General features: G+C 37.2%; 6 protein-coding genes across 6 annotated transcripts; 2 read left to right on the top strand and 4 right to left on the bottom strand.

Moving 5' to 3' along the window:
* Nucleotides 1-1,389: 1,389 nt before the first annotated feature.
* Nucleotides 1,390-6,026, top strand: LOC18610792 (zinc finger CCCH domain-containing protein 6). Its single transcript, XM_007046666.3, has 4 exons — nt 1,390-1,792; nt 3,891-4,094; nt 4,315-4,439; nt 4,526-6,026. Exons 1-4 carry the CDS (start codon nt 1,733-1,735, stop codon nt 5,682-5,684), a joined length of 1,548 nt encoding a protein of 515 aa, XP_007046728.3. The 5' UTR covers nt 1,390-1,732; the 3' UTR covers nt 5,685-6,026.
* A 427-nt stretch (nt 6,027-6,453) lies between these two features.
* On the bottom strand, nt 6,454-8,541 carry PIN1AT (peptidylprolyl cis/trans isomerase, NIMA-interacting 1). The gene is made up of 2 exons (XM_018126014.2): nt 8,086-8,541; nt 6,454-6,830 (listed from the first exon to the last, which is right to left on the bottom strand). Exons 1-2 carry the CDS (start codon nt 8,327-8,329, stop codon nt 6,706-6,708), a joined length of 369 nt encoding a protein of 122 aa, XP_017981503.1. The 5' UTR covers nt 8,330-8,541; the 3' UTR covers nt 6,454-6,705.
* Nucleotides 8,542-9,019: 478 nt separating this feature from the next.
* Nucleotides 9,020-11,090, bottom strand: MSRA5 (Peptide methionine sulfoxide reductase family protein). The gene is made up of 4 exons (XM_007046664.3): nt 10,719-11,090; nt 10,282-10,394; nt 10,045-10,189; nt 9,020-9,446 (listed from the first exon to the last, which is right to left on the bottom strand). Exons 1-4 carry the CDS (start codon nt 11,016-11,018, stop codon nt 9,249-9,251), a joined length of 756 nt encoding a protein of 251 aa, XP_007046726.3. The 5' UTR covers nt 11,019-11,090; the 3' UTR covers nt 9,020-9,248.
* Nucleotides 11,091-11,860: 770 nt separating this feature from the next.
* EMB2296 (Ribosomal protein L2 family) lies at nt 11,861-13,494 on the bottom strand. Its single transcript, XM_007046663.3, has 2 exons — nt 12,974-13,494; nt 11,861-12,402 (listed from the first exon to the last, which is right to left on the bottom strand). The coding sequence occupies exons 1-2, from the start codon at nt 13,411-13,413 to the stop codon at nt 12,060-12,062; spliced, it is 783 nt and encodes a 260-aa protein (XP_007046725.1). The 5' UTR covers nt 13,414-13,494; the 3' UTR covers nt 11,861-12,059.
* Nucleotides 13,495-16,163: 2,669 nt separating this feature from the next.
* LOC18610788 (filament-like plant protein 5) lies at nt 16,164-20,873 on the top strand. Its single transcript, XM_007046661.3, is given in 7 exon segments — nt 16,164-16,373; nt 16,511-16,648; nt 16,750-16,969; nt 17,052-19,449; nt 19,739-19,802; nt 20,162-20,418; nt 20,420-20,873. Coding segments are annotated over 6 exon segments (3,129 nt in total). The 5' UTR covers nt 16,164-16,373; nt 16,511-16,525; the 3' UTR covers nt 20,487-20,873.
* A 2,828-nt stretch (nt 20,874-23,701) lies between these two features.
* On the bottom strand, nt 23,702-24,614 carry LOC18610787 (SAUR-like auxin-responsive protein family). Its single transcript, XM_007046660.3, has one exon. It carries the CDS (start codon nt 24,281-24,283, stop codon nt 23,969-23,971), a length of 315 nt encoding a protein of 104 aa, XP_007046722.3. The 5' UTR covers nt 24,284-24,614; the 3' UTR covers nt 23,702-23,968.
* Nucleotides 24,615-26,077: the final 1,463 nt, after the last annotated feature.

The following is a 26,077-nucleotide window of genomic DNA, read 5'->3' as shown; positions in this document are numbered from 1 at the left end:
AAACATGTATACGTAACACGATTAACACGTTTAACACGATTAAATAAAAATATTTACAATTAAATATAATTTTATTATTTAAATTTAAAATCTATAATTATCAAACTAATTATAATAAAATAATAATAATAATAATATCAAATAATCACTAAAAGTTAAAAATTATGATTGAGCATGTATAATTACATTATACCATTTATAAAATTAAAAATTTTATTAAAATAATTATTTAAAATTATTTATATAAAGTTAAAATAATTTTTAATATGTTAATAAATGTGTCACGTATACACGATTAAACACGATAACACGATTAAGTAAACGTGTTTTAAACATATTTGTCGTGTCAGATACGAAATACGTTAACACTAAACTCAAAACTTATTTAACTCGTATATTCTCGTGTTGTGTTAACTTGTCGTGTTCAAAATTGCCAGGTCTACCACTGATCGTATAAAATCTTAAATTCATCACTTACAAGAAAAAAAATTGAATAATTTACATCTACTAAAACAAATTAATATGTAATTTGATTTGAAAAACATTGGTAGCCGATCCACCTCGATGGCATAACTTTATTGAAAAAATCTTTAAATTCTGTTAATAATTTTTTTTGTTGGTGTTAGGTTCATTTGATTAATATTAATATTAATGAATATGGATTATAAGAAAAATATCAAGTTCTAATTATTTTAATGTTGACTTCTTATCATATATCTCCTAAAGATAATGAATCAAGATTTAAATACCTAATTATTTTTTTTGAAAAGAAATACTTAATTAATTACTCATCATGTAACCACTTCAGTATAATTCCAAAATTAGTCATACTTTTTTGGACCTAAATCATTACTTGTATTAATGTTCTACAATACTTCGTGTTTAATTTAGGAAATACAATTAATTGCAAATTCACGTAAGAAATTTTAAAGATAAATATTAATCCATTTAAACAAAAATAATTGATCGAAATCCATTAAATTCGAGTTTATTCAAAATATATTTTATTTAACATTGTTATTAATTGATTCAGAAAAACAATTTATTTGATTATTTTGATCAATTTTTTTATATTTATGAAAATTTGATCATTCGTAATAAATTTTTTAAAAATACCTAAACTATTTCAATCAAAATAACGGATCGAAAATAAATCAATTTTTAATTATTTTAATTTTTATAAAATTTTAATTAAAATTAGAAAAAATAAAAAGTTTTGGGGTTGAATGGATCAAATGTGGATAAACCTTAACCACCGTACAAAGTAAAATCCAGCGCAGCAATTTTCGATTTTGACCCCCTGAATCTCGCGTTTTTATTAATTACTCGCTGTCACCTTCCCCTGTACGAGTACGACGCGGACTCCTCCCTTTATAAATTACAAAGCCTGCGCCTTTAGGGTTATCTGCTCCTATGATTTTCGCCTAGTTGCGTCTCGAGCTTTCAATTCTTCGAAAACGTGAGAAAAATCATCTAGAAAAAATTGCAAATTTCTTCTCTATCTCTAGGGGTTTCGATAATAGCTACTGGATCTTCAAATCTCTCATCGTCTTTTAGGGTTTCGAGGTTTGCTAATCGGATTAAGTTTTTAATCTGATTAAAGTTTTTTGTTTTGATTGTGCTGTTTTTCCCCATCTTTTCCCTTTCGGTTACCGGAAAAAATTTAAATTGGAGATAAAAAATTTTGAAGCGAAAAAGGAATCGACATTGATTTGAGATTTTATTGAAAAATATGAAGCGATCGAGGAAATCAAACAGGGTATCTTGGGCTCCAGGTGTTAATCTTTGTCAGGTATAGCCGCCATTATTATCTTCGATCAATCATTAGTGGTTTCATTGCCTTTTTCAGCAGCTGCTTTTTTTTTTTTTTTGCCTTTTCCTTTATAAATAATTTCAGAAATTTTACTGGTGGTAATCCCTAATATCTGATAATATTATTATTGGTATTAATTTTACCTTTTTTATTTATAAAAATTGAAATCGAATTTTATTTTGATCGTAACTGGAATTTCATCTAAAAGTTTGAGCTTTTAAGTATTCGATTATGAAAAATACTGATTCAGTAATCCAGAGCTGCAATCAGTTCTCTAATTGTTTATTAATAATGTTGATTATAAGTGATTATTTGAACAATAATGGTACTATGAAATAAGGAAAATGAAAAAGAGAAAGAAGAAGAAGAATTAATGAATCCCAGAAAATAATTGTGATGAAATTTGTTAAGTGGAAAGAATTATTGAAGATATTGAAGTGATTCAATTGATTACTATAATTTGCCCAAGGGGCAATTGTAATAAATTATGTTCAAAGTTTAATCTCCTAAAATATTTGTAATCAAAGAATCAAGAACATGGTATAATAATTAGTAAGGCATTAAAGTTGTAATCTAAAATTATCAAGAATGTTGGACAATAATATGCCTTTCGACATTAAGAATCAAATCGAAAGGAACTTATTAGTCTGAATTTGTTGATTCTTATATGATACTCTTTAAAAGTATGGTTATCATTCTAAGACCTTTGTCATTGGTAAGCAAAGCTTTATCTAATGCATAAGTGAATATGCTGCCATTTGGTTCCAAAAAGAAAGAATTTGCTGTTAATTCATACTTTAGGTAATTCAAGTTGGGAATTTTCAATTTAATGTTGGAATCTCACCACTAAATCTGATATATTCACTTTCTGTGAATTTCTGAAAGGAAAACATATATAAGAAATGCATAAACAGCGGCATCAACCCTTCTTGATGAAGGGAGATAACTTTTCTTTAAACGAAAAAGGGGGAAACTTATTGTTTTGTATTCTCCCTTATTAATAAAATTGTTAAGCACCTATTGTTTCATCAAAACTTTATCATAATGTTCATCTTGCTTGATTATTATTAATATCGAAATCTTAAAGCTGTTAGTCTCAAATTATTCTGACTGCAATGCTGAATATACCCAATTATAAATGTTTCTGCTATTACTAAAGATAAACGACTTTAATATGCTAAATATTGAGTACAAAATGAAGTAGGAATGCATACAAGGCTCAGGTAAAGTTGAGGTTTTGCTCCTAGGGCAATTTGCTAGCACTAATTGTGACCAATGATTGTAATGAGCCTAATGAGATTACAGTGTTAAAGAACTTAATTTTTGCTTAGCAATAGACTTGAGTGTCTAGTTGCATACCAGCTTTGGATGTAGTATAATGGAGCTGCAATCTTTCTTTAAAATTTATATAGAAATGCACTGAATTTATGATGTATTTCTAAGTTAAGTTGAGACTGCTGGTTCTGTCACATTTCAGTGCATTTAAAATTGTCAGGCAGTTGCAACTTTGTTAGTTTCAAGCTATGTCATTACCGTCTATGATTACTTAAAACAGGAAAATGGTATGGCTAGTTGATGTCATTTGACAAAACGTTCCATAAATAAATTTAGGCCTTGACATTGTTGAATTTGTCTGTTGTAAAGATTGATATCTCATCTAGAAGAATGGTGATTATTGTGAATATCTAATGATGCTTATGTTCTTTCCTTTTATATGGTCATGTCATAAAGAGCTACTGGATTTTGGTTTTTGGGGACACCGTTATCTGAAAGATCCTGTCATAATAAAATTTATTAGGGTAGTTAATTTCTTTATCATTGGTAAGTGGAAAATTTCAAGTTTTGAGTATGTATTTGCCTGGAAACTATAAATTCCTAGAGATATTGGTATGTTGTGTTTGGGTGAGGTCTTCAGTTATGCTAGCATGTCTTGAATCTTCAAGTCCTTAAGCCTTTTCTCCCCTGTTTCCCATCTTTCTTAGGGGTCACTAGAGTTCATGCCATGAAGGTTATTTATGTACACAATCAGACAATTTAACAATTATTAACCTGCTAAAGGGGACTAATATTGTCTCAGGTGAAGCTGTTTCTGGCAGAGGATTGCCCTTCAAAAGTTGGTGAACTTCAAGATACTCTTCAAGCTAAAACATCATGGACATTGCAGCCCAGTGGAATGTGTGCTAATGACCTCCCCCCTGGGTTTGAAGGTGGTCATCATGTGAATGGATTGAAGTATGATCTAGCTGAGATGCCTAGGATCCAATGGACATGCCCTCCAAAAGTAAGCAGATCTTTCTGTTCTTTTGTTTTTAAAAAAAATAAATTGCTTTTCTAATTTCAAAAGATCTCTAGTCTTCATATAGGTTTTGTACCATGGTGGTGAGAGACTTGTGGTCTTTTGAATCGTTTTATATCAACTTGTGGCATACTATTATCTTGATATTTTCTGTTTTGAATTGGACTCGAAATCTAACCTTTTACTTTTTGTCATGTTTAAACAGTTTGTCTTGAATTTCAACTGGCACGTTGCAGCGGCTGAGGAGAGTGAGGAGGTAGAGGCTCAAAAACTGCGAGAAATGAGAGTGCTTGAAGCAGTTTATCCTCGCCTTTCTGCCATTCCTCCTAGGTACAATTTCATCCTTTCTTCTGCAGATCTCTAATAGTTCCTTTTTTTCTTTATCTGACTGTGTCTTAATCATCCATTTTTTGTAGTCCCTCTGTTTCTATGGATGTAGAAGTTGAACCTCATGATGATAGGCGAACTCCTCTTGTTCCTCTAACTCCAATTGAAGATGAGGAGGGCGCAGATGTATCATCAGATTTTGCTGCTCAACCAAAAACTCTCTCCAACTCCCAGACAGCTGCATTGATAATGCCCCAGGGTCTGTCGGGATCAGGAACTCACAGTATGCCAAATTGCCCTAGTTCTGCTGTGAAGTCACCTGCCCTTGACATGTTACCTGGTGCAAGCTCTGATGTAGTTGTAGCTGCTTCGGCTGCCTTATCTGCAGTCATGAAAAGCAAAGAGCAGGGAACTTTGATCGACACTGATTTGCTTGTTAAAATCCTTAGTGATCCAAAGATGGTAGAGAAATTAATCCAGGATCATGGAAATCTACCCACTGCTGCCAATGCGGTAAGTACACCTGTACGCACCTCAGAGCCAGAAACTATAATAACTTCTCTGCCCCGCCCAAAACCTGCTATAGTTTCATCCCCAATGCCAGCTGACAGAAACTCAAACCATTTCATAAAAGAGTTCCAACCTGCATTAACTATGCCAGCTCCCAGGGCAGACATCGTTTCCGTTTCTATGCCTAAGAGAGTAGAGCCTTCAGTTCCCTCATTTGCGGATATAAATATGATTTCCGGACATAGGGCTGCAAATGGTAATGCATACTCCACCTTCAACAAGATGCAACCTGCTCTTAGTATGATGCCTGTTCAGCCAAAACCTCTTTCGGAAGTGCAGCCTGCTATTAGTTCAACACCCATGCAACTAAATGCTGGTCTAGCTGTTACCGCGATGGCAGCAAACCCTGTGAAGGATGCTAACTATATTAAGAACCTGATTAGGGAACATGGAAGAGAAAAGCAAGAGCCTAAAGTGCACAATATACCAAAAACTGTAAGTCATCTTAACCACACCCAGAACCAGAATATGGTACAGAACATAAAACCTGTGGCTTTAAAAGCCAAGTTTCAAAAACCTTGCATGTATTTTAGCACTCCAAAGGGCTGCCGGAATGGGTCCAATTGCCTTTACCTGCATGACAAGTCATTGCAGTGGCAAACAGGCAGAACATTGGAGTTGGAAGCTCCAAGTGCCAAGAAAATGAAATTAGGTTGGGAAATTACTGGAAGGATCTAAGTAAGATGGATGGCTTCTAATTTTCAGTGTAAATACCCTCTCTTTTTTTCCTCCTTTGAATCCTGTATAGAATTTGAGCGATTTACCAAAAAGAGAAGGGAGTTCAAAAGTTTGGTAGAAGAGAAATGTAAGAGAAAATTTCATATTTAGAAGAACTTCACTCAGAACTTGTAAGCAGTACAGGAATTTTTCAATGGGAGCAAGAAGCCATGCTGAGGAAGAACATGATAATGGTTGTAAACTAAGATAAATTTTATCCATTACATTCATAAATCAGTTTAATATGATGGATATCTCTTCAAAATAATAAACGATGTTAATAAATATGATTTAATTACTAAATCTTAGCTTATGATTTTATAGTTTTTTTTTTTAAATCAAGAGACGAGATTTGATTTAAGTAATTAGATAATATACTAACCAATGAATTAAATGCTTTTTAGGTAGGAGATCAAACACTTTATATCTTATCATTTTTCATTTTTTTTTTTACTTTTTGCCAAAAGCAGACGATGGATAATAAACTCATTCCAAAATAAAGTGCAATTAATGGCAAAAGGAAACAAGTTCTCAAACTTGCTATCTTTCTCCAATCCAACAATCAGTGGACATAAAATCTGCCTGACTCACTGAGCTTTCACACACTAAAACTGCTATAAACTCATTCCTCATTTGAATAGAAACATTTCCCCATCAAACCCACTTAAAGAGTACAAAATTAATGAAACAGAGAGTGAGAGAGGGAGGTTGGGTTGGGGAGGGAGAAAGATATTTTAACCAAAAGCTTTTATTATGAACAAGCAAACAATCTCACACCATAAACCAAAATGGTTCTGCAATTAAATGCTGTAAGCAACCAAATTGTTCGCAAGCGTTTAGGTCACTGTCAAAGTGTAAAGTAGCACTCAATAAAATTGGCCATAGGCATTATCGAGAACAATTTCAGAATATTCTTGAATATATTTTCTGAATACACTGAACTAAATTGCTCGATATATCCAGGCATCATCAGCGATGATAATCAACCGGTTCTCATGATGATGTGAACCCCGCTATCAGTATCCACAATGTCACTTATCTCACCAACTTTAAGAGCATATGTTGCATTCTCGAATGGCTTCTGCATCTGGCCTCGACCAAAAGGACCTGCACAGAAAGTTTATATTAGGTTTTGTTCAGATTATGACATATAATGCTGGTAATACAAACTAACCCAGCGAATCATGAACAAGATTAGAATTGGTCATGTTCCTTGTAGGATATTGATAAAGAAGATTACACTAATATAACAATAAGTCAATTAATTGGCAGTGAAAAGTTCAATGTCAATAATGGCATAAAATGATATAACATGCCCATTATTGCAAAATGTCCTTGAATTAAATGATTGTTTAGCTTCCCGTGTCGAATAATTAGTGTGCCTTGAAACCTTGGGATCAAATCTTGTAATCAAAACTCCATAAGGGATAAGAAGAGTTATGGCCTAAGAGGGTGAGATAGGTTAAAATTATCCATTTTATATATACATATATAACTATTTTTATCTTTTTCAGAAGCACAAGATACAAAAAATACATCAGAAAAGGGCTCGATCCATCAATTAACCTAGACTAGAAAGACAATTCGTGAAAGATTATCACCACAAGAAAGAAAAATAACAGACATAAAATAAGATACAAAACGCTCTTGTCAAATTCTCAGCTTCTATGAGTTTCAAACAAAATAAAATGCCTCGGCAATACAGTTTGTATGTGCTTTAAATACTCCCATTTTGGAAAGCATCATGGTTCCCTTCACAAAACCTTTACGTAAGTTACCTCAAGTGTTAAAACTTTGCAATTCTGCAAACAGGTAATTTGGTTTGCCAGGTTAAAATCTTGAGTTGCACAGCAAAACTTCGCCGTCAAAACAGATTAAGACTTTAATTCTTCAAAGAAATACTCAAACACAGAAGCAAAGCAAGCAACAAAACTAGAGTTATTAATATATTGGTTATCTCTTGAGCCGATGGCTGACTCAGAAACAACCTGTTGAGTAAAACCAAGCTCACTATTACATCTCCAACTTGCAGAAGTGTGCAATGCTCACGTTTAGAGCATTAGGGTATCCCAAAATTTCTACTATCTTTAAGACTTGAAACCCTAATTCCACTTTACCTTAAATCTCTGTTCTTCCGACGTATTCCAAAACCCTAGTAACTAAAAATAAGCATTGAACAAATCCATAACTATACGACTCGATTGGGATTATCTTTTCAATCCTTTGTATTACTCAAAGCTTCTTTTTTTCCTCCCAATATTCAGCTTTTGGCAATTTTCTAAGCAACCAAAACATCGGTATCCTTAAAAGTTTGAACTTTTGCACTTGCAATCAATTCAAAAGCAAAGGGGAACAAACTTACCGAGATCCCCGCCACGTTTAGCAGAGCTGCAATCGGAGTAGCGAGATGCAACCTCGTCGAACTTAGCCTTGCCCGAAACGATGTCGTCACGGAGGGCTTTGAGCTGCGAGACAGCAGCGTCTCGAGTGGTGTTGGAGATGACGCGACCTTCTGGATCCTTCCAGGAAGCCTTACGGCGAGAGCCTTGGTGCTTGATCAGTATGTGGGCTGCCCTCACTTGATTTGCCGCCGTCGATGATGACATCTTGCTCTTCTTCCTGTGGTGGTGGCTTTGGTGGTGGTGGTTGCTGGTGCTTGTTGGGTTCTTGCCTTTCTGTTTCTCCGCCGCCTCTGTTCGATCTGCTGACGAGATCGAAGCTTTCTTCCTCTTACGATCCGAATCTATCTTCGCAGCTTTCGGGAGACTGCAAAAAGAGTGGAAATGCAAAAAACAAAACAAAGAAAAAGGCAGCTGCTTTACTATCAAGCTGTGGGTTTTAGTTTTATCAAGAGAGAAAAGCCGCTGTTTACCTGCTGACGTGGCGTTCCTTCATTGGTGGTAAAAATCAACTTGATCATCCTTAAAAATTTGAAGGCTTTTCCCATGAAGAAGACATTAATGACATTTGGGATTCTCCAGCATTTGCAAATATGCGAATTATTGCTCCAAGAACAAGCCAAATTTGAGTATAAATGACTGATTTGTTCATGTAAATGCTATTTCCAAGGATGAATCAGAGGATTACAGGCTGTGGAAAATGATGGAAACTGGCTTGGATGCTTTGCCACAATGCAGATGCCATTTGCATTCTAACACAAGTGGCAATGTCAGTACATCAATTTTCAGGCTAGCATATTGTTTTGACTTGAGTTGCCACATGGATTTAAATCATAATCAGATTGGAAACTCTGGAATTCATTACACTTTGGGGCCTAGAAGACTCTGTGACAAGCCTTTATAAGTTTCCCAAACTGATTGATTCATTGATCTATTGGAAAACATAGACTGTTCTTTTATGCCTGGAGAAATTTTCAATCTGCAAAAGAATACTACATTTGATTCAATTTCCGTCCATACAATCAGCCTAAGCTCAGCTAAAAGGTTAAAACCCCACAAAATCAAGTCGCTCAGCTGGGAAAATGCAGGAGTTTTCATTTGTCTGAAGCTTTACTCAGATGGCCAGCTATACATCTCTCAAAACAGGCCAACCTTTTCTGATAATTTCATTTATCTTTGCATCAATCTGCTTTTGTATCCTTGGGGGGCAAAGCTCTGCTGCATATCCGTTCAGTTTTGTTGCCAGATTTGACCTCTCAAGCTCATCTTCAGGCAGATTTCCTATCAGCTGTAGCAGCAACGGATGGCGTTTGAGCTCAAATTTCTGTGCATTTAAAACATTGAAATTTATAAGTCATTTACCTATCGCAGCCAGAAATCCTTGGCCTTCTAAATCTATATGGTATATAGTTTTCAGTTATCCAAATTCATGTGCACATAGAAACCTGGTTAGTGGTTATCAGTTGATAATTACTATTAACACAACATTCATGCTTGAGCTTGCCAATTACACTGGTCTAAAAGCAAAAGTTTAAAGCATTGTGGAAAAAGAAACAAATAAATAGAAGACAATAAAAAAAATGGCAATCAAAATGACAAAGATAGCAACTAGACAAGAGGAGAAACCATTTTCTTCCAAAATGAGATGCAATTGAAATTAATTAGTTCATGATGCCGTCCATACCCAGCATGCTCCCAATAACAGAAATCCTTAGAATCCTTATTCAGTGCTAAACAAGCATCCAACTAACCGGCATGTTATTTCAAATTCAAATGTATTAAACAAGTTCTGCGCATTATAATCCAAGGCAACTGACAACTTAAAGCAACTCGTGGATCATAAGCTACAACAAGCAACTATCACACAACCTCGCCTCCTTACTGCCTCTTTCAAACAAGAAAAAAATGGGAGAGCACCAAACCTGATGTTCAGGTTCCGCAGGATAAAATGATCCAAGTTGTTGAACTTGAGTCGTCACAATGCTGTTCCGCGACTTGGTTTGCTCCCTTTCTTTGCTCATGGCAGCTAATCTAGCCTCTTCAGTCCCATTCATAAAAATAATAGACCTGTTGAATTGAGATATGAAAGTTTATCATTAAAAAAGAGTGGGAATGAAGTAATAAAATGGTTTTTTCTTTCATTTTTGGTTACCCCATACCTGTACTGATTACCTATATCTGGACCTTGGCCAAATACCTGCCTTGGATCATGACTAGACCAAAAAATCTCCAAAAGTTGCCTGAAATTAATCTCACTGGGATCATATTCAACCTGCCCATCATTCACATAGCATACACTTAATCAAATTTAATGGAAATACCAACATTCTTTTCAAACATTTTTATAAAAATCAGATATTTTCCATATTAAGTGTTCAGCCATTAATTTTCCTTTTCTCTTTTGGAAGAATTCATTCCGAAAACAACAGTATAAACTATGTCACAGACTCAGCAACTAACCCAAGAACAGATCTATGTCTACAATTTCTCAGGGATTATTAACAAAAGTTTTCCTAATTAAATATGCTAAGTTTTATACTTCTAAACAATGAAAGAAATATAAAAGGAAGAGGGCATTGAAGAGAAAGCAACGGACCAATACGGACTCCGCATGGTCGCCCAAACTTCTGTATTCGGGGTTGATCTTGGATCCGCCAGCGTAACCAGCAGTAGTTCGAACGACACCGTTCAAGCATCCGAAGACGGCCTCCGATCTCCAGAAGCTACCGAGAGCGAAGACCGCGGTCTTCAGGGACTGGTCTGAAAGGTCCCTAGGCGTGCCCGAGATCCGATCCGGAATGCGAATGGAAAATGCTTTACCGGCACATAGAATTGTTGACAATGAAGCCAAAGTTAAGAAATTAAGGAGAAGGATATTCCTCTCCGCCAAAGCCATTTCTCGTCGGGATCGTCTCAGGGTGAGCGAAAGAAAGGGAGGGAGATTCCGGGTCGATCAAGTACCCATGGTCGTGCAATGATTGGGCTCAATTTTTTGAGAATGAAAAAAGGATCAACGGTTGTTTGGGCTCCAGTCTTTGGGAACCTGGTTTTAGTTGGGTCCGTTGGATCTCTCGTGGCTGTAGGAGAATTCAGGTTTGAGTTTCTTAAAGCCTCAGCTGGGCTCATTGAAAAGCCCATTGGGAATTTGCATTTGGTAATTGAAAACACAAACGTGAAGGGGAATGACGGTCGAATTCTTTACTTTTTCCTTGATCCAATTCTTACTGCTTAGCCCAATAGAACCATAGCCTTGTTTTCTGGCCTAAGCCCAAATTCTTGAACTACTAGTTCTGTGGCACTGGCCCCCGATCAAGGATTCAGCTGTATATTATTAGCACTTAGTAATGAATATTGTTCATTTCCTCTTTAAAATATGAAAGTTGTCAAATGGAATTTCAAGTCAAGATCAGTTTTCAACCATTAATCCTGAGTTAAGAACAACAAATTGATACCTTCCCGTGGCTGAACCAAGATATAGGGTCTAAAGGCCAGTTTCCGGATGAATCAAACTCTCACTCCAACCCAAAAAGGTCCAGAGGCCAGTCTCCGGATATATGAAACGCTCACTCCAACCCAAAAAGTTCAGAAAGTTGGCTCCATCTAATCCCGAAAATGTAATTGACAGCCATCTCTGCCTTACCTCAACTATGATCAGTCTTAGAACTTGCCCCGTTCAGCCAACTAAGTTGACATCCTCCATATATTTGATAAACAGCATGCAAAGCATCATATGAAAGCTTGAGAGAGAACATGGATCATAATCATTGACATCAAACACTTGAGTAAAAATCCAAATTGAAAACATAACCATCGCTCAAACAACTCCAAACAGTACCATTATCTGATAATTCAAACAAAATTTCTAGCATAAATGTGCTGAATACTCTTGAATGTAAATATGAAGAGCAAAGAACTAAAAACAAGTAATATCCTAAGCCTAAGCCTTATCAGCCTTGGCGGCAGTAGCAGCAGCTTGTCCTCTGAGCCTACCAGTCCTCCTTGCAGCAATAAGACCAACCTTCTGCCCAGGTGGAGCATCACGCCTAACAGTACTAGCATGACCAATGTGTTGATGGTTACCACCACCATGGGGATGCTCAACTGGGTTCATTGCCACACCACGCACCTTAGGCCAGCAGTTCCTTTTCACCTTAAACTTGTGGTAAGCATTACCAGCCTTGAGAAGAGGTTTCTCAGTCCTACCACCTCCTGCAACCTGGCCAATCATAGCACGACAGCCACTTGGAACAATCTTCTTGGAACCAGATGGAAGCTTGATCCTGTAACATCAAACTCCAAAAGGTCATTGCTGAAACCACTAATTACCCAAAACTTCCACCATCATGTTCATCTATATTTAATCATTATACATCTACTTTCAAAGTTTAAGTAAAAACTATCATTGAAGCACGTAGGCATCAGCAAGATAACAAAAAGTTCACATGTAGAGGACAGTGAAATTCAACTAAACAGATAAGATACTGAAACTTCACATATAAAGGCCTGTAAAACTCAAACTAAATGGTACTCATTGAGGTAAAACCTGAGCACGAGATCAAATCCGTGCGCTTAAAAGATGCTATTTCATTTTACATTCCATCAATTAATAATTAAAGCACATCCAGTCATTCGCATCCACCAATTAGATGAAAGTTCTTAAACTAGGCGTACATTTAAGAACAGATACAGATAGGAACACCTCAAGAAACAAAAACCACAGTGCCAAAATATATACAGGAATGAGCAATTACCAAAGCAACATTAAAAACTTATAATAAAACCAAAGCACAATCACATAGCCAATAGATCCCAAATTAAAATTAGAATTAAATCAGAGTAAGAATCAGAGACCTGGTGGTGTCGTTATCAGGGTTGTGACTAATTACAATGGCATAATCACCAGAACACCTAGCAAAAACCCCACGATCACCAACATGATGCTCGACGTTGCAAACGACAGCTCCTTCGGGGATAGATCTAAGAGGCAACACATTACCGACCATGAGAGTAGCCTTCTTACCACAGTACACGAACTGTCCCGTGTACATGCCCTCGGCAGCGACGAACAGTTCCTTCTGCTTCTTGTAACGGAAAGGGTGACGGAAGACGACGCGGGCTAAGGGTGCGCCACGGCCCGGGTCGTGGATGACTTCGGTGACGACACCCTTGAGGTAGCCATTTCGCTCACCGAAGTCGAGGCTGCGGAACCGGGCAGGACCCTTGCGGTGGTGGGTGTGCGCCTTGAAGACGGAACCCGCACCTTTACGCTGAGCTCTTATGACACGACCCATTTGCGCTGAGACTGTGTGAGGCTATGAGGAGACCTACCTCCTGCAGGCGGCCGATGGAAGAAAGTAGAGAAATGAGCGTGAAGGATTAGGGTTTTGGTCATGAAGCCTTATATAGACATCAAAGTTATCTAACGGCGCCGTTTCGGATATCTGGAAATCTAAAAAATTTAGGCCCATTACCTGTTCGGCCTGTCATCTAAACAGGCCTAGTACTTGTTCGGCCTAACCTCTGCCACTTAAATGCACAATCCAAGTTAAATATAATTTTTGAGAAACTTTTTTAAAAAATAATTTTTTTAAATAATAAAACGAAAAAACTCTAAAAGTTTTTTTTAAAAATATGTCAATTTTTTAGAAAGTACTCTGCTCTCAATCGACCTCTCTCAACTTTTTTTTAAGAACAAAATTAAAAAAAAAAAACTAAAAGCTTTCTTTTAAAAAAAAAAAAACATGTAATTTTTCAAAAAATTCTCTTCTTTCAGTCAACTTCTCTCTCTTCTCCTTCCCATTCCAAAAAAAAAAAAAATTAAAAAACTCAACAACAGAATATCAAAATCTAAAATTTTTCTCAACAACATAATATCATAATCTAAATTTTTTTAAATTCTTACAAAAATTAAGAGAAAAGAAAACTCAAAATTTAAAACTACATTCAGATGCTATTTAATGGTTTTATTTCTACTTCACAAAAAAATTTAATATCAAATAATCGTTTTTTTTTTTTAGAATTGAAATATTATGGCTCGATTGTATGTTAGATCAACAAAAATGAGTGAAGGGTTAGGGTTTAAGTGAGCAATGCTTTGTATGCTATATCAACAAAAATGGGTGAAGCATTAGGGTTTAGGTAAGCAATGCTTTATACACACTTGAAATCGTATATAAACTTGAAGTAGATTTATTCATTTTTGAAATATTAAGTGATTGAATAAGGCATTAATATTTTATAATTTTAATTAAAATTAGAGCTTATATAATTTATTTTGTCAAATATTTTTAACTTAATTTTAAAAGTTATTATTTTTTATAAAAAGTTCATAATAACTTTTACAGTCTCCTAGGTTGGTTAATGCCCAATTCCTATGACCTTGGAAATTTAAAGGCCCGAAAAGCACTAATTACAGGCATCAACATTTACAAATTATTCCTATAAATTTATGGAAGATTAACAAAGCTAGCTTATGTTAATTAGTTAGGGAAACAAAAATTTACACAAAACAATTTTGATTCTTTATAAACCTTTTTTTCTATAAAATACATGTTATTTATGTATAAAAAGTGTTATCTAACTAATAGCCATATTTCTCATTGACAATGAAATTTCAAATTTGAATATTACTATTCTTTTTTTGTTTTATAAAACTTGTGGCATCCCCCTCGAGGCCTATCATCCAGGTATTATATGATCTTGGTCTATTCTCTAGGCCCCACTGCAACAGTTCTGTCCCATGAACCTTTCAGATCCCGTAGAGTTGAAATGGTTAAAGGCGTCCCCTTTGGGGGGAGTAAAAGGTCTTGGGTTTGATCCGCGGAATCCGAAAGGTTCATGGACCATAACTGCTGCAACGGGACCCAGAGAATAGACCCAGACCATGTAATACCTAGACGATGGGCCCCGAGAGGGATGCTACAAAAAAGGCGCAGCTAAAATGGTTAAAGGCGCTCCCTTTAGGGGGAGCAAAAGGTCTTGGGTTCGATCCGTTGGATCCGAAAAGTTCATGAGCCAGAACTGCTGCAGTGGGGCTCAGGGAATAAACCCAGACCATATAATACCTAGACGGTGAGCCCTGAGGGGGATGCCACAAAACTAAACATTCATCGATCATTCCTTCAGCTAAAACTCGAGAATTCTACACAATGAAAAACGAACGCTTAACCTAAAACATCATATCGTGCTTAAATTTTTAATCTAAAACTTGTAATATGAAGGGCATGAGAGCCTCTTAATTCTGATCGTTTCATACCACGAGCTTGATATTTTCTCATCAAGCCATAAAAAGAAATAGTAGCACATCATTTTATTTGATTTTATTGAACAACTAACTCTACATTGCATATTGTTTTAAAAAGAGAATTAAGTATGTAATGATCAATTATGATATAAATTAGACATGATCGTTTTTTATATTACATACTTGAATATTATTATTTTTGTCTCTCAATTGATTCTATGAAAATGTAGGAATAACAGAACTACTGAAACAATCTATTTGATTTTTGTTAGATATAATCATGCAATTAATGTTATTATTATTATAAAGTAATGAAGGTTTCATAACTTTGAAGCAACAAAAGAGGTTAATGAGAGTTGTACCAACCATGTGGTGAAAATTAATCTGCTCCTTGTAAAAGGGTAAAACCCCACACCTTTCCATAAAAGAAATTGATTTGCCCATATCAATCAAAGATACTTTGTTCAACCTGGTCCCACCATTAAACCAATTAAACGCTGTTAGCACCTACTAACATTTTTTTCTTTTCCTTCCCAATATAATCTTGGCCGTTTATTCTATTTAATATCGGTGGATAAACGGCCCACCAGGTGCGGTAACACGAGGCCTTTCACGAACCTAACTACACCGTCGCACTCCACCTAAGGAGCGGAGTAGTACCCAATCAAACACGACCACGTGTCGGAAGGGGACCAATGCGCAGAATCAAACGAAATCCAGTTCAAGGCTTTTGAAAAGGTCAATTGCGTGCTGACAATACGCCGTCGCTTTTTTCCATTTCTGGGAGCGTTTTAAAGGGGAACTCCAGATAGCCAAACCCGCTCCTCCCACTGTCCAGTCTCTGTTTTTCTCTCTTCACACTGTGAAGAAGAAAAAAGAAAAAGAAATTCAAAAATAATAGAAAATCTACACATTTTACGAAATATATTTGATTTTTGAATGCTTATTTTTTACTTAAGCGAATCGATTCTGGGGTTCAGTGATCGCTGATAATCTGCATTTCTTCCGGTAAGTTCAATTCAGTTTCCTTTTTAAATTTGTTTGTAGTGAAAAAGAAAGAGTTTAATTTGTTTGTATTTTTTTTGTAAGTTCAATGAATGTTTGGTGTTCTTCTTTTTTAACTACAAAAAGGGTTTTACATTCAGGGTGTGAATTTTGAAATGGACCGAAGAGGTTGGCCATGGAAGAAAAAATCTTCCGAGAAAGCTGGAAGTGAGAAACAGGCAGTTGGAGCAGATGGAACCGGTGCTTCATTGTCTTCCTTAGCATCTCTTGGAGATCAGGTTAGTTAGGAAAAAACCCAGAAAGCTTGAATTATGTACGAAGCTTTTTACTGATTATTTCGAGTTTGGGACTTTTGTTCTGTCTTGCTATGTACTGACAGGAAAAATGTAAGAAGGTAAACTATGTTCAAATACCGATGGAATCTTACGTACGGTTGACGGGTTTGGAGGATGAAGTTAACAGGTTAAAGGGTGAAGTCAAGTTATCCGAGGAGGAAGTAAAGGAATTGAAAGGGAAGCTGTCTGCAGCTCAATCTGAGATCAATGCCAAGGATGGTTTGATTAGCCAACATGCTAAAGTTGCTGAGGAAGCTGTTTCAGGTATGGCTGAAAAATTTGGCTTTTCCACCTGTAATCCTACAATTTAAGAGTGATGATTGAGCCAAGTTTTTGTGTACTTTAGGATGGGAGAAAGCGGATGCGGAGGTTGTTGCGTTGAAACGACAACTTGAGACTGTCACTCTCTCGAAGCTTTCGGTCGAGGATCGAGCATCCCATTTAGATGGTGCTCTTAAGGAGTGCCTGAGGCAGGTAAGGAATGTGAAAGAGGAAAGTGAGCAGAAATTGCATGACGTAGTTCTAGCCAAAACCATACAATGGGACAAAATAAAGCTTGATCTTGAAGGGAAAATAGTTGACTTCGATCAAGAGCTTCTAAGGGCAGCGGCTGAAAACCAGGCACTCTCAAGGTCATTGCAGGAGCGGTCGAATTTGATAGTTCAGATCGAGGTGGAAAAATCTAAAGCGGAAGCTGAAATGGAACTTATGAAGGAAAACCTTATGTCACGTGAGAAGGAAATAAGCTCACTGAAGTACGAGCTGCATATGATTTCCAAGGAGCTTGAAATTCGCAATGAAGAAAAGACTATAAGTATGAGGTCTACAGAGGCAGCAAACAAGCAACATTTAGAAAGTGTCAGACAAATTGCAAAGCTTGAAGCTGAGTGCCACAGACTACGAGGCCTTGTCCGGAAGAGATTGCCAGGGCCGGCTGCATTGGCCCAAATGAAGCAAGAAATTGATAAGTTAGGCCGAGATTTCAGTGGACCTCAATCAAGAAGGAATGTGGTTAAGAATACTATCGCAAATTTGTCTCCACAGGTGGAATCTGCTGATAACTTGCCACAATCCCATAAAGAGATTGATTTCCTTACAATGCGTTTGTTGGAGATGGAAGAGGAAACAAAGATGCTTAAAGAAGCTTTGGCTAGTCGTAATAGTGAACTGCAGGCTGCCAGAGACATGTGTGCTAAGACACTTGTCAGGGTCAAGAGCTTAGAAGCACAAATACAGGCCCATAATCATCAAACAAGCTCCCCTAAATCAAACTTGGGACTCCCTGCTGATGGCCCTTCAAGTCAATATGCTAGCAATGCACCCGGTACCATTTCCCTGTCTGAAGATGGGATTGATGAGGAAGGATTTTCAGCTGAATCTTTGGTACCAGCAAGCTCTGATATCTCTCGTTTGGGGATGGGGAAGAGCAGTCGTAAAGTTAACAAGCAAGAGAATGCCAATTGCTTGGAATTGATGGATGACTTTCTGGAGATGGAGAAATTGGCATGTCTGTCAAATGATGTTGCTGGAGCTAATGCTGTTTCAGACCATCCACTCAACGCTGGAAATTATGAAGCAGAATATAAGACACCGCTCAATACTGCCAAGGGTCAGGACCTCTTCTCTGATCAAGAGCTTTGTTCAAGTCAATCATCGAAGCAGGGTTCTTCAAGTGTAAGATCCTCCACAACAGAGCTTGGGCAAGATGCAGAAAATCTGCCCTTCTTGAAGCTTCAGTCAAGGATTTTTACGATTTTTGAGTCTCAAACTAAGGACCTGGATTTGGGGAAGGTCTTGGAGGACATCAAATCTGCTATATTGGAAATACAAGGATCTCTCCCTCAGCACTCAGTCACCCATTTTTCTGAGGGAGTTCAAATAGGTCCCTCCAAACAAATGGGCGTGCCTGAGGAGAGTTTGATTTTGTTAGATCAAGAAGGCATCACAAAGCAAAATTTGGCATCTGCAATATCTCAGATTCATCAGGTTGTATTATCACTTGGCAGAGAAGCAATGAGAGTTCAGGACACTCATCCAGAAGGCCATGGCCTAAGTAAAAAGTTGGACGACTTCTCTGCCTTTGTTGATAAATTTGTATTGAACGGAAAGGGTTTGGTTGACTTTATCTTGAAACTTTCTCATGTTTTTGCGAAAGCTAATGAACTGAACTTTGGTGTCTTGGGCTTTGGGGGTGATGTTGGAAAAGTCAGCAGTGATGATTACATAGACAAGGTTGCTTTGCTAGAGAATGAGGTTCAGGAAAACTCATCAAAACAGGCGTGTGCTGAAGGGTGCCAGCATATTTGTCATTCCTGTCCTGACTCAGAGGTACTTCAAGATAGAATCTTGAACCCAAGTTCTCTAGCAGCTGTTACATCATGTTCATGCTTATTAAAACAGTTGGATCAGCTGAAAGTGGATAAAGAAAATATGGCAGTGGATCTAGCAAGAAGCAACGAAAATCTTGAAAATACAAAGTTGCTGCTACAGGATACAGAGAAGAGTCTAACAGAACTAAAGTTACAGTTGGCTTCCTCTCAGAATCTCTACAGTCTGGCTGAAACTCAGCTGAAATGTATGACTGAGTCTTACAAGTCATTGGAAATGCGTGCACAGGAGTTAGAAGCTCAAGTAAACCTTTTACAGGTTAAGTCTGCGAAGTTAGATGATGAACTACTGGAAGAAAAGCGTGGTCATCAGGATGCCCTGGCTAGATTCAAGGATCTTGAGGATAAAGTGCAAAGGTAAGCAATGAACTATTCTTAATGCTTGATAATCATGTGAGCAACTATGATCCCTTAATAGTCAGTCAATTTAACAAATAAGGGAAAGGGAAATAATTAATTCAGCAAATCAATGAACTAATGGGTATTCTAAAATGATAAACTACTGAGTGTCCATTGGAAGTCATTGGTTATTTTGATGTTGCACTGTAAGCTTCATCAGTTCTTTATCGGTGGTTGCACAAATCACCATCTTGGTGAAGCATTGTGTATTTCTAACTTGTCTGTAAATGCTCTGGTTTTGTTAAAGGAACACAGCATCCTTGGTATGTTCATCATCAGAAAATGAAGATTCTGACATGAAGATCAAACAGGTATGTAGTATAATGTGATAACTTTGTTGGAGAACCTAGTCAAAGAAAATATTAAGTGAAAAAACTTAAAATGAACTGTTGGGTCTTTCATATTCCATTTGAAGATGCCTCTAGAGGTGTTTGATATGCTATCTCTTGCACTTCCTCTACATGCATTTTTGTTATTTAGAGTGTTTAACTTTTCTCACTTTAATTGCTTCACCACCCATTTTTGCTTGACCTATTGCATTTATCACCATATAAAGGCTGGAGGGTTTGTTAATTGATCAGGATGTTCCTTATTTGATGTTTTTTTTAACGACTGTTAGCTTTAGAAGCTTTAGCTGAAAATGTCCTCTTTCCTCTCACTCTATTGGCAGGAAAGAGATATAGCAGCTGCAGCAGAAAAGCTTGCAGCATGCCAGGAGACCATTTACCTTCTTGGGAGGCAGTTGCAAGCTTTGCGCCCTCAGAAAGAGAACCACCAGTCTCAGTACAGTGACAAGCTGCTGGGTGAAAGTTCAATGGAAGGCAGATTGAATCATGATGGTTCTAAGTCACAGAATATTCACTGCTCTGATGACTTTGATCACATTGAGACAGATAGTGTAGCTTCTGCCGATGTGCAATCTGTGAGTGAGGATTCCTTGCGTTATTGCCATTCCACATCAAGTCCTTCAGATATTGAGCCAAACCTTTCATTGAGGTCTTCAGTGAGCTCATCTCACCTCAATCATAGGCGCACCAGGTCAACATTCTCGTCATCTACTCTTGAGCCAGAGAAACATCTGCGTAGTTTTGGTCGTCTTTTTTCTTCAAAAGGGAAGAATGGGCACTAGAATTATGCCCTCTAGCTTTTGTATAGGTTTCTAAGTTAATGGCATATATGGCAGGGGTCAAGAACTCAAGATTGAAATGAGTAGATGATCAATTTTCCACATCAATTGACTAGCCCTGTCCATCCTAGATAACATTTTCTTTTACTTATTGTTTCCAATGGGATTGTAATTGGGGTTCTCATCAGAACTCGCACATTGTAGATATTATAGTAATGAGGTAATGAAATGGAAGATCAAATTGCTTGCCTTTTCATGTGATAGACTTGCAGTTACCTTGCATAAATTATCATTCTAATCAGGTCCTGGATAGCCAAAGGAAAAAGTGCCTGGGTCTGACTTGGACCTTATATCAGATAAAATGCAGTGCATTTTACTCCTTGTAAATGCATAATAGATGCATACAATAACAACTATAAATGTAACAAAGGGTCAATGCAGAAAAAATTAAGCTGTGTCGTTTTTGAAGACAGACAAGTGCACTGAACAAGGGATGCATTTATGATATAACACCTGATTATAGGGTGAGGCACGAAGCCAGAATAAATTATTATGGACTACGACCTGCGCTCAGATTTGGTTCATGAAATTTTCGTTCACAAAACATCTCACATGCAGGAGTAAACCAACCTGAACAGGAGACTTCTCAAAGCAAACCTGAAATCCTCTGGCAAAAGAAGCATGTGGTAGAGGCAACTTCATGTCGCCACTAAGAAGCTGGAGGTCGAAACGTGCTAGACTGAAATTTGGGAGACAATGATGACATCCGAGTAAGCTGATTTGGTAAGGCAGGATGATTTTAAGTTAGGTTTGTGATGGGTCTGTGATCAGAGAAAGTCCCCAACAAATATAAGAGAACCAGAGTCCAAATCGTGAGCCAACGTGTCTGCCCTGTATCTCAGTTTACCAAACCCACCTCCAGACTAGTTTTTCTCTTTGTACATGGAATTAAACCAGTTCTGTGTGAAAGAGTATAACAAAGAAAGAGACTGATATCTAAAGGATGTAGTCAAGATTGGCGAAAGAGACGTCTATAGAATGCATAACAGGTGGCTAGTATGCAGATGCCAGTCAAGCAAAACTGGAAGAGCCATCAACTAATCAAGCCATTCTATCTTCAACCTATTACAATGGGGCCAATGGCTGCTGGCTCTTTCACTCTTTGATAAATAGAAACATATCCAAAATCATGGCTTTCCCAGCTCACATCGGAATTCTTTGAAAAGGATCGTAGCACTGACAAGTAATATCCAAGACTTCACTATCAGAAAACAGTGTGAAGATTAATTCAAAACGAAATATGAATTAGTGCCACACAAGATCAGTTGAGTTGGCAACTAGTTGTATTTTTCAGCTCCAAATTTGCAGTTCAAGCACTTAAAGTTTGGGCTTTTTCCTTACAATATTCACCCCTAGCTCTTGAGATAAAAAAGAAAAAAACTGATTAGACATGAGACACTAAATCCACCAAAAAAGTACTTGGAAACTGCAGTGATCTTAATTAATGATGCTGCTTAAGAAAAAAAATGTGCGAAATATCATATCATAGCTTGTTGATCACACTGTCATGGCATATGAGCTTTGTCTAGCCAGCAATCACAAGACAATGAGGTCCTTACCTTTTTTCACCAATGTAGGCTAGCAGACATCAAACTACAACAATTGGTACAAATGTGAGGGACATGAAAAACAAATCTGAACTGCTAACGTGGAGGACCATCTACGTGAATGCCGTAGTCCTAACAAATACTTACCAGTCAATAAGCAGAAAAACAAGGTTTGCTTATATGGGTTGCTCAGGTGATCAAATTCAGCTGCTTCTGATCTGCTTACATGGAAGGGACAAAAAACTTTGAAAAATGCTCAAGGAACCCTACCAAGCTCCAATGGACCCCAATTGCATGTGCAAAGTTTACAAGAGTGGAAGGAGATTAAGCAAAGTAGATAACTGTTTTTAGTGTCAGGCCTCCATCTTATCAACTATCAAACCACATCAAAAGATAGACATCATAATGTTATTGTGCATTACAAACTCAATTAACACATAATGGCTCTAAACCTCTGAATAATTTCAGTCCACCTCTTCAAGGAAGCTCCATCTTTCACTTTATCTCCTTGTATGTTATGATGTCAGTCTTCGAGAAGGATTTTCAAGAGTGGTTGCAATGGTTTTTGGCATTTCTTTGAAGGGTTGAGTTGTAACAAGTTTACCTAAAATGAAAAGAGTGTAATGGCATAAAAGATGTAAACTTTTATCACTAAGCCACATCCCTTGGATAAACGAGCAGATAATAATGCATGCTAAATTTAACTGACCATTTTGCTGTATGATCACCTAGTAACATAGATCATAAAATCGGTTGGTCTAAAAGCTCAGCCAGGCGAAGGTGGAGATGACTTGATGAATCTTTAATTTTTATATTAACAGCTTGAACAAACAGGAAGCGGTTTAGTCTAAGATCAAGTGTGAAACAGAGAATTCGAGATGACAACTTCCCGAATCTGCATCATTTGCATGCTTTTCTCATCCAAATAGAAACCGTAAGTACCATTCCCCCTTCTTCCAAATGAAAAGATAAAATGTTTCTGTCTAGCCATGAACATAGAGAAGTCATGAACTAATATTTGTACCATTTGGTGTAAAAGTGTTGCTTATAAGGCTGAGATGGCATCTTTGTATCAGCCTAGAAAGACCAAGAAACATGCTGGTTTGAAGCACTTAGCAGTAGATACATTCACATCAAGAAGCCAATAATAAAAGTAGGTGCTATATCCTTTTCAGAATCTTTATCTTTTCGTTTCCATCCATGGTAATGGGGAAAGAAAGTTCGGATGATATGACATAAAGAAAGAAGCTGCCAAAAGCTTTTTTCTCCCATCTGTTACATCAGATTCTAGCGCTCGCCAATGACAAGAGGCTGATCCAACTTGCTGAAGAAACTTAAACCACCATGAAGTCAACCCCATTTAGTATGTAATTACCAGCTGGTTTCAAATTTGTAACTCTACGTTTTGCCCGCATTTTGAAGCTATTGACGACATAAGGACAGAGGGAGAGCAAGAAAGACAGACATGTAATTCAAGTAAACAAACATGGATTTACCCATGAAATCTTTTCCATTACTTCTAAGGATACTCTCAAGAGCACGTGGAATACGTGCCACTCGAGGGACAAATACAACTTATGTACATGCAGGATGTACAGATTGTAAATAACTATAAGAAGACCAAAATGTCAATAAGTTATGGTCAGAAAAACCACTCATCATACATAAGAATGAGGGTAAATGACCCAGAATGGAAGCAAAGCAACTTCATACATCTTTCTTCAATCCCCCGACTAAAGTTTCTTCATCTGATCATGGCTGTTAGAGAGCGAAAAACGACTTCTTCACAAGGAATCGTAAGGCCCATGTCGTGGTTAAAGCCAAACTCCTCTTCAGCTCTTTGAAGCAAGCTCTGAAACTCAGGGTGAGCCAACCATGATATTGGGATTATGTATCTGCTTCTGTTCTCTCCAACGTACACAACAAAATGGCCTTTGGGTACATCATCAGGAAGGCTGCTTTCATCATAACCCTGTTTCTTGCCAAAACTTGAGCACCTTTTCAGAATCTGTTTGATAGATGCTGTTTGTGGTAGTTTGTTTGATTTCTTGATAGCCATCTTGCTAGAATTAAGATTACTTGGTGGTGGGGGAAGGAACAAGGAGGCTAAAACGGAGAGAATTGGTATGAAGGTGGGGGGGAAGGATTAAGGTATGTAGAGGTATTTATAGGGGGGGAAAGCGTGGGAAGAGAGAATTTTGTGTTGAACAAAGTCATGTGCTATGTGGGAGAAATGAACAGACCAAGGATGAATTGGAGGTGACTGTATGTAAAGGCATGCAGGTTCCAATCCCAATGGGGCTTAGCCTACCCTGTTGCCTCTCCTAAGGACAACATGGGTCCATTTTTTCTCTGGTTTTCCTTCACAAGTTTTCCAGCATTTGTCTCTTCTGATACATACCTTGTTCTAAGGCTGAGAAAATTCATTATTATCTATATTCCAGTTGCCATGGTACACAATGTGTCAATGTCTCTCTCTTTCTCTCAGAAAAGTTAATAATAATAATAAAAAAACGTCCCTTTCCCTCTCTTTGATATGATTTAGGAAGTTCCAACTCCTAAACTTGACCATTGGCTTAAATTTTGAGATATAATATAACCGAAAAAGAAAGAAAAAGTATTAAACATACTTTTTTAATTTTATTTAAATTTCAAAGATTTTTTTTCTTTTTTTTCGATCAAATTTGAAATAAATAACTCGTTTGATCTTTAAATTAAAATAAAATATATCATATTTTTAAAAATCATGCATTCAAGGTTATTTTTAAATTAATTCGTAAAATTTAAACTTAAAATCACTTAGGTGAATAGTGGTGACCAATTATGCCAACTTCTTACCAAATTCAATGATTTGATGCTATCAGCTGGCATCAGTTTTGTCTTTCTGATATGGAGAATAACGGTGCCTGTGTACCTTGGAAGTGACAACCAAGAGATCTCCTGAGTCCTATCAAGCAAACCGTTTATGGCATTCTATTCCATCTCAAATGGAAGACCCCAGACATAGAAAGCACTACATTTGTTACATAAATTATTACAACATACTAGTGCTTTACAGGATTTACCATAGCCCATAGATAGGTCTCAACTTGGTAGAAAAGGAACTGAACGGTGTGCTGGTTCCATTGGAACCTTTACAGGACCACCGGAGACCTGTGCACTGATCCAATCTTGATGCCTCATGGTACAATGTACATAAACATAAGATGAGGATTGTTACAGGGAACATAGGCCATGAAGGGCATTGAATGCTTGTCCCAAAGTCACGAAATGTCCAAAATTTGGTCCTTTCCTTTATATACTAGTCGTTGTTTTTCGGAGTTCGTCAAACTCAAGGAACCGATCTCCGGTAGTTTAAGGACCACAATACAAATCAAAGCAACCAGTTTTTCTTTTGTCCCACTCAACACAAAATTTTGGCCCTGCTCAGCATTTAGCTTGGCTGGGCTAAATTTGCGCTGCCTGGTGACCCTCTCTTTTGTTGCTTGGAAAGCTTCCATCAACAACAACAACAAGGCTCATGGCCCACGTAATCACAGTGTCATCGAAAGGGAAGCAAGGCAATTCTCTCCTTCTGAATCCCCCCTTCTTCCATCCAGGTTATACCAATTCTTTTTCATGGTTTCCGGCCCTACATTTCACCAACTCAAAGGGCAAAAGTAACATCACCCCTAGGTCTTATTATCCATTATCAACAAAGTTGCAAGCTGTCTCGCAAGTAAGCATACTCTGATTGCATCAACCAGCACTTAAATCTTCAGGCTTGCCAGGTTAAGGCCTAAAGGGTATGATCTGAAGCATATGGGGCACGAACTTATTGCTGCGGAGTTCATGTAGAATTCTCAAAAACACT

The sequence above is a fragment of the Theobroma cacao genome, chromosome 1, assembly GCF_053813885.1.
Source record: "Theobroma cacao isolate CCN51 chromosome 1, ASM5381388v1, whole genome shotgun sequence".
NCBI lineage: Eukaryota > Viridiplantae > Streptophyta > Magnoliopsida > Malvales > Malvaceae > Theobroma > Theobroma cacao.
This window is presented reverse-complemented; position numbering and strand designations above follow the sequence as displayed.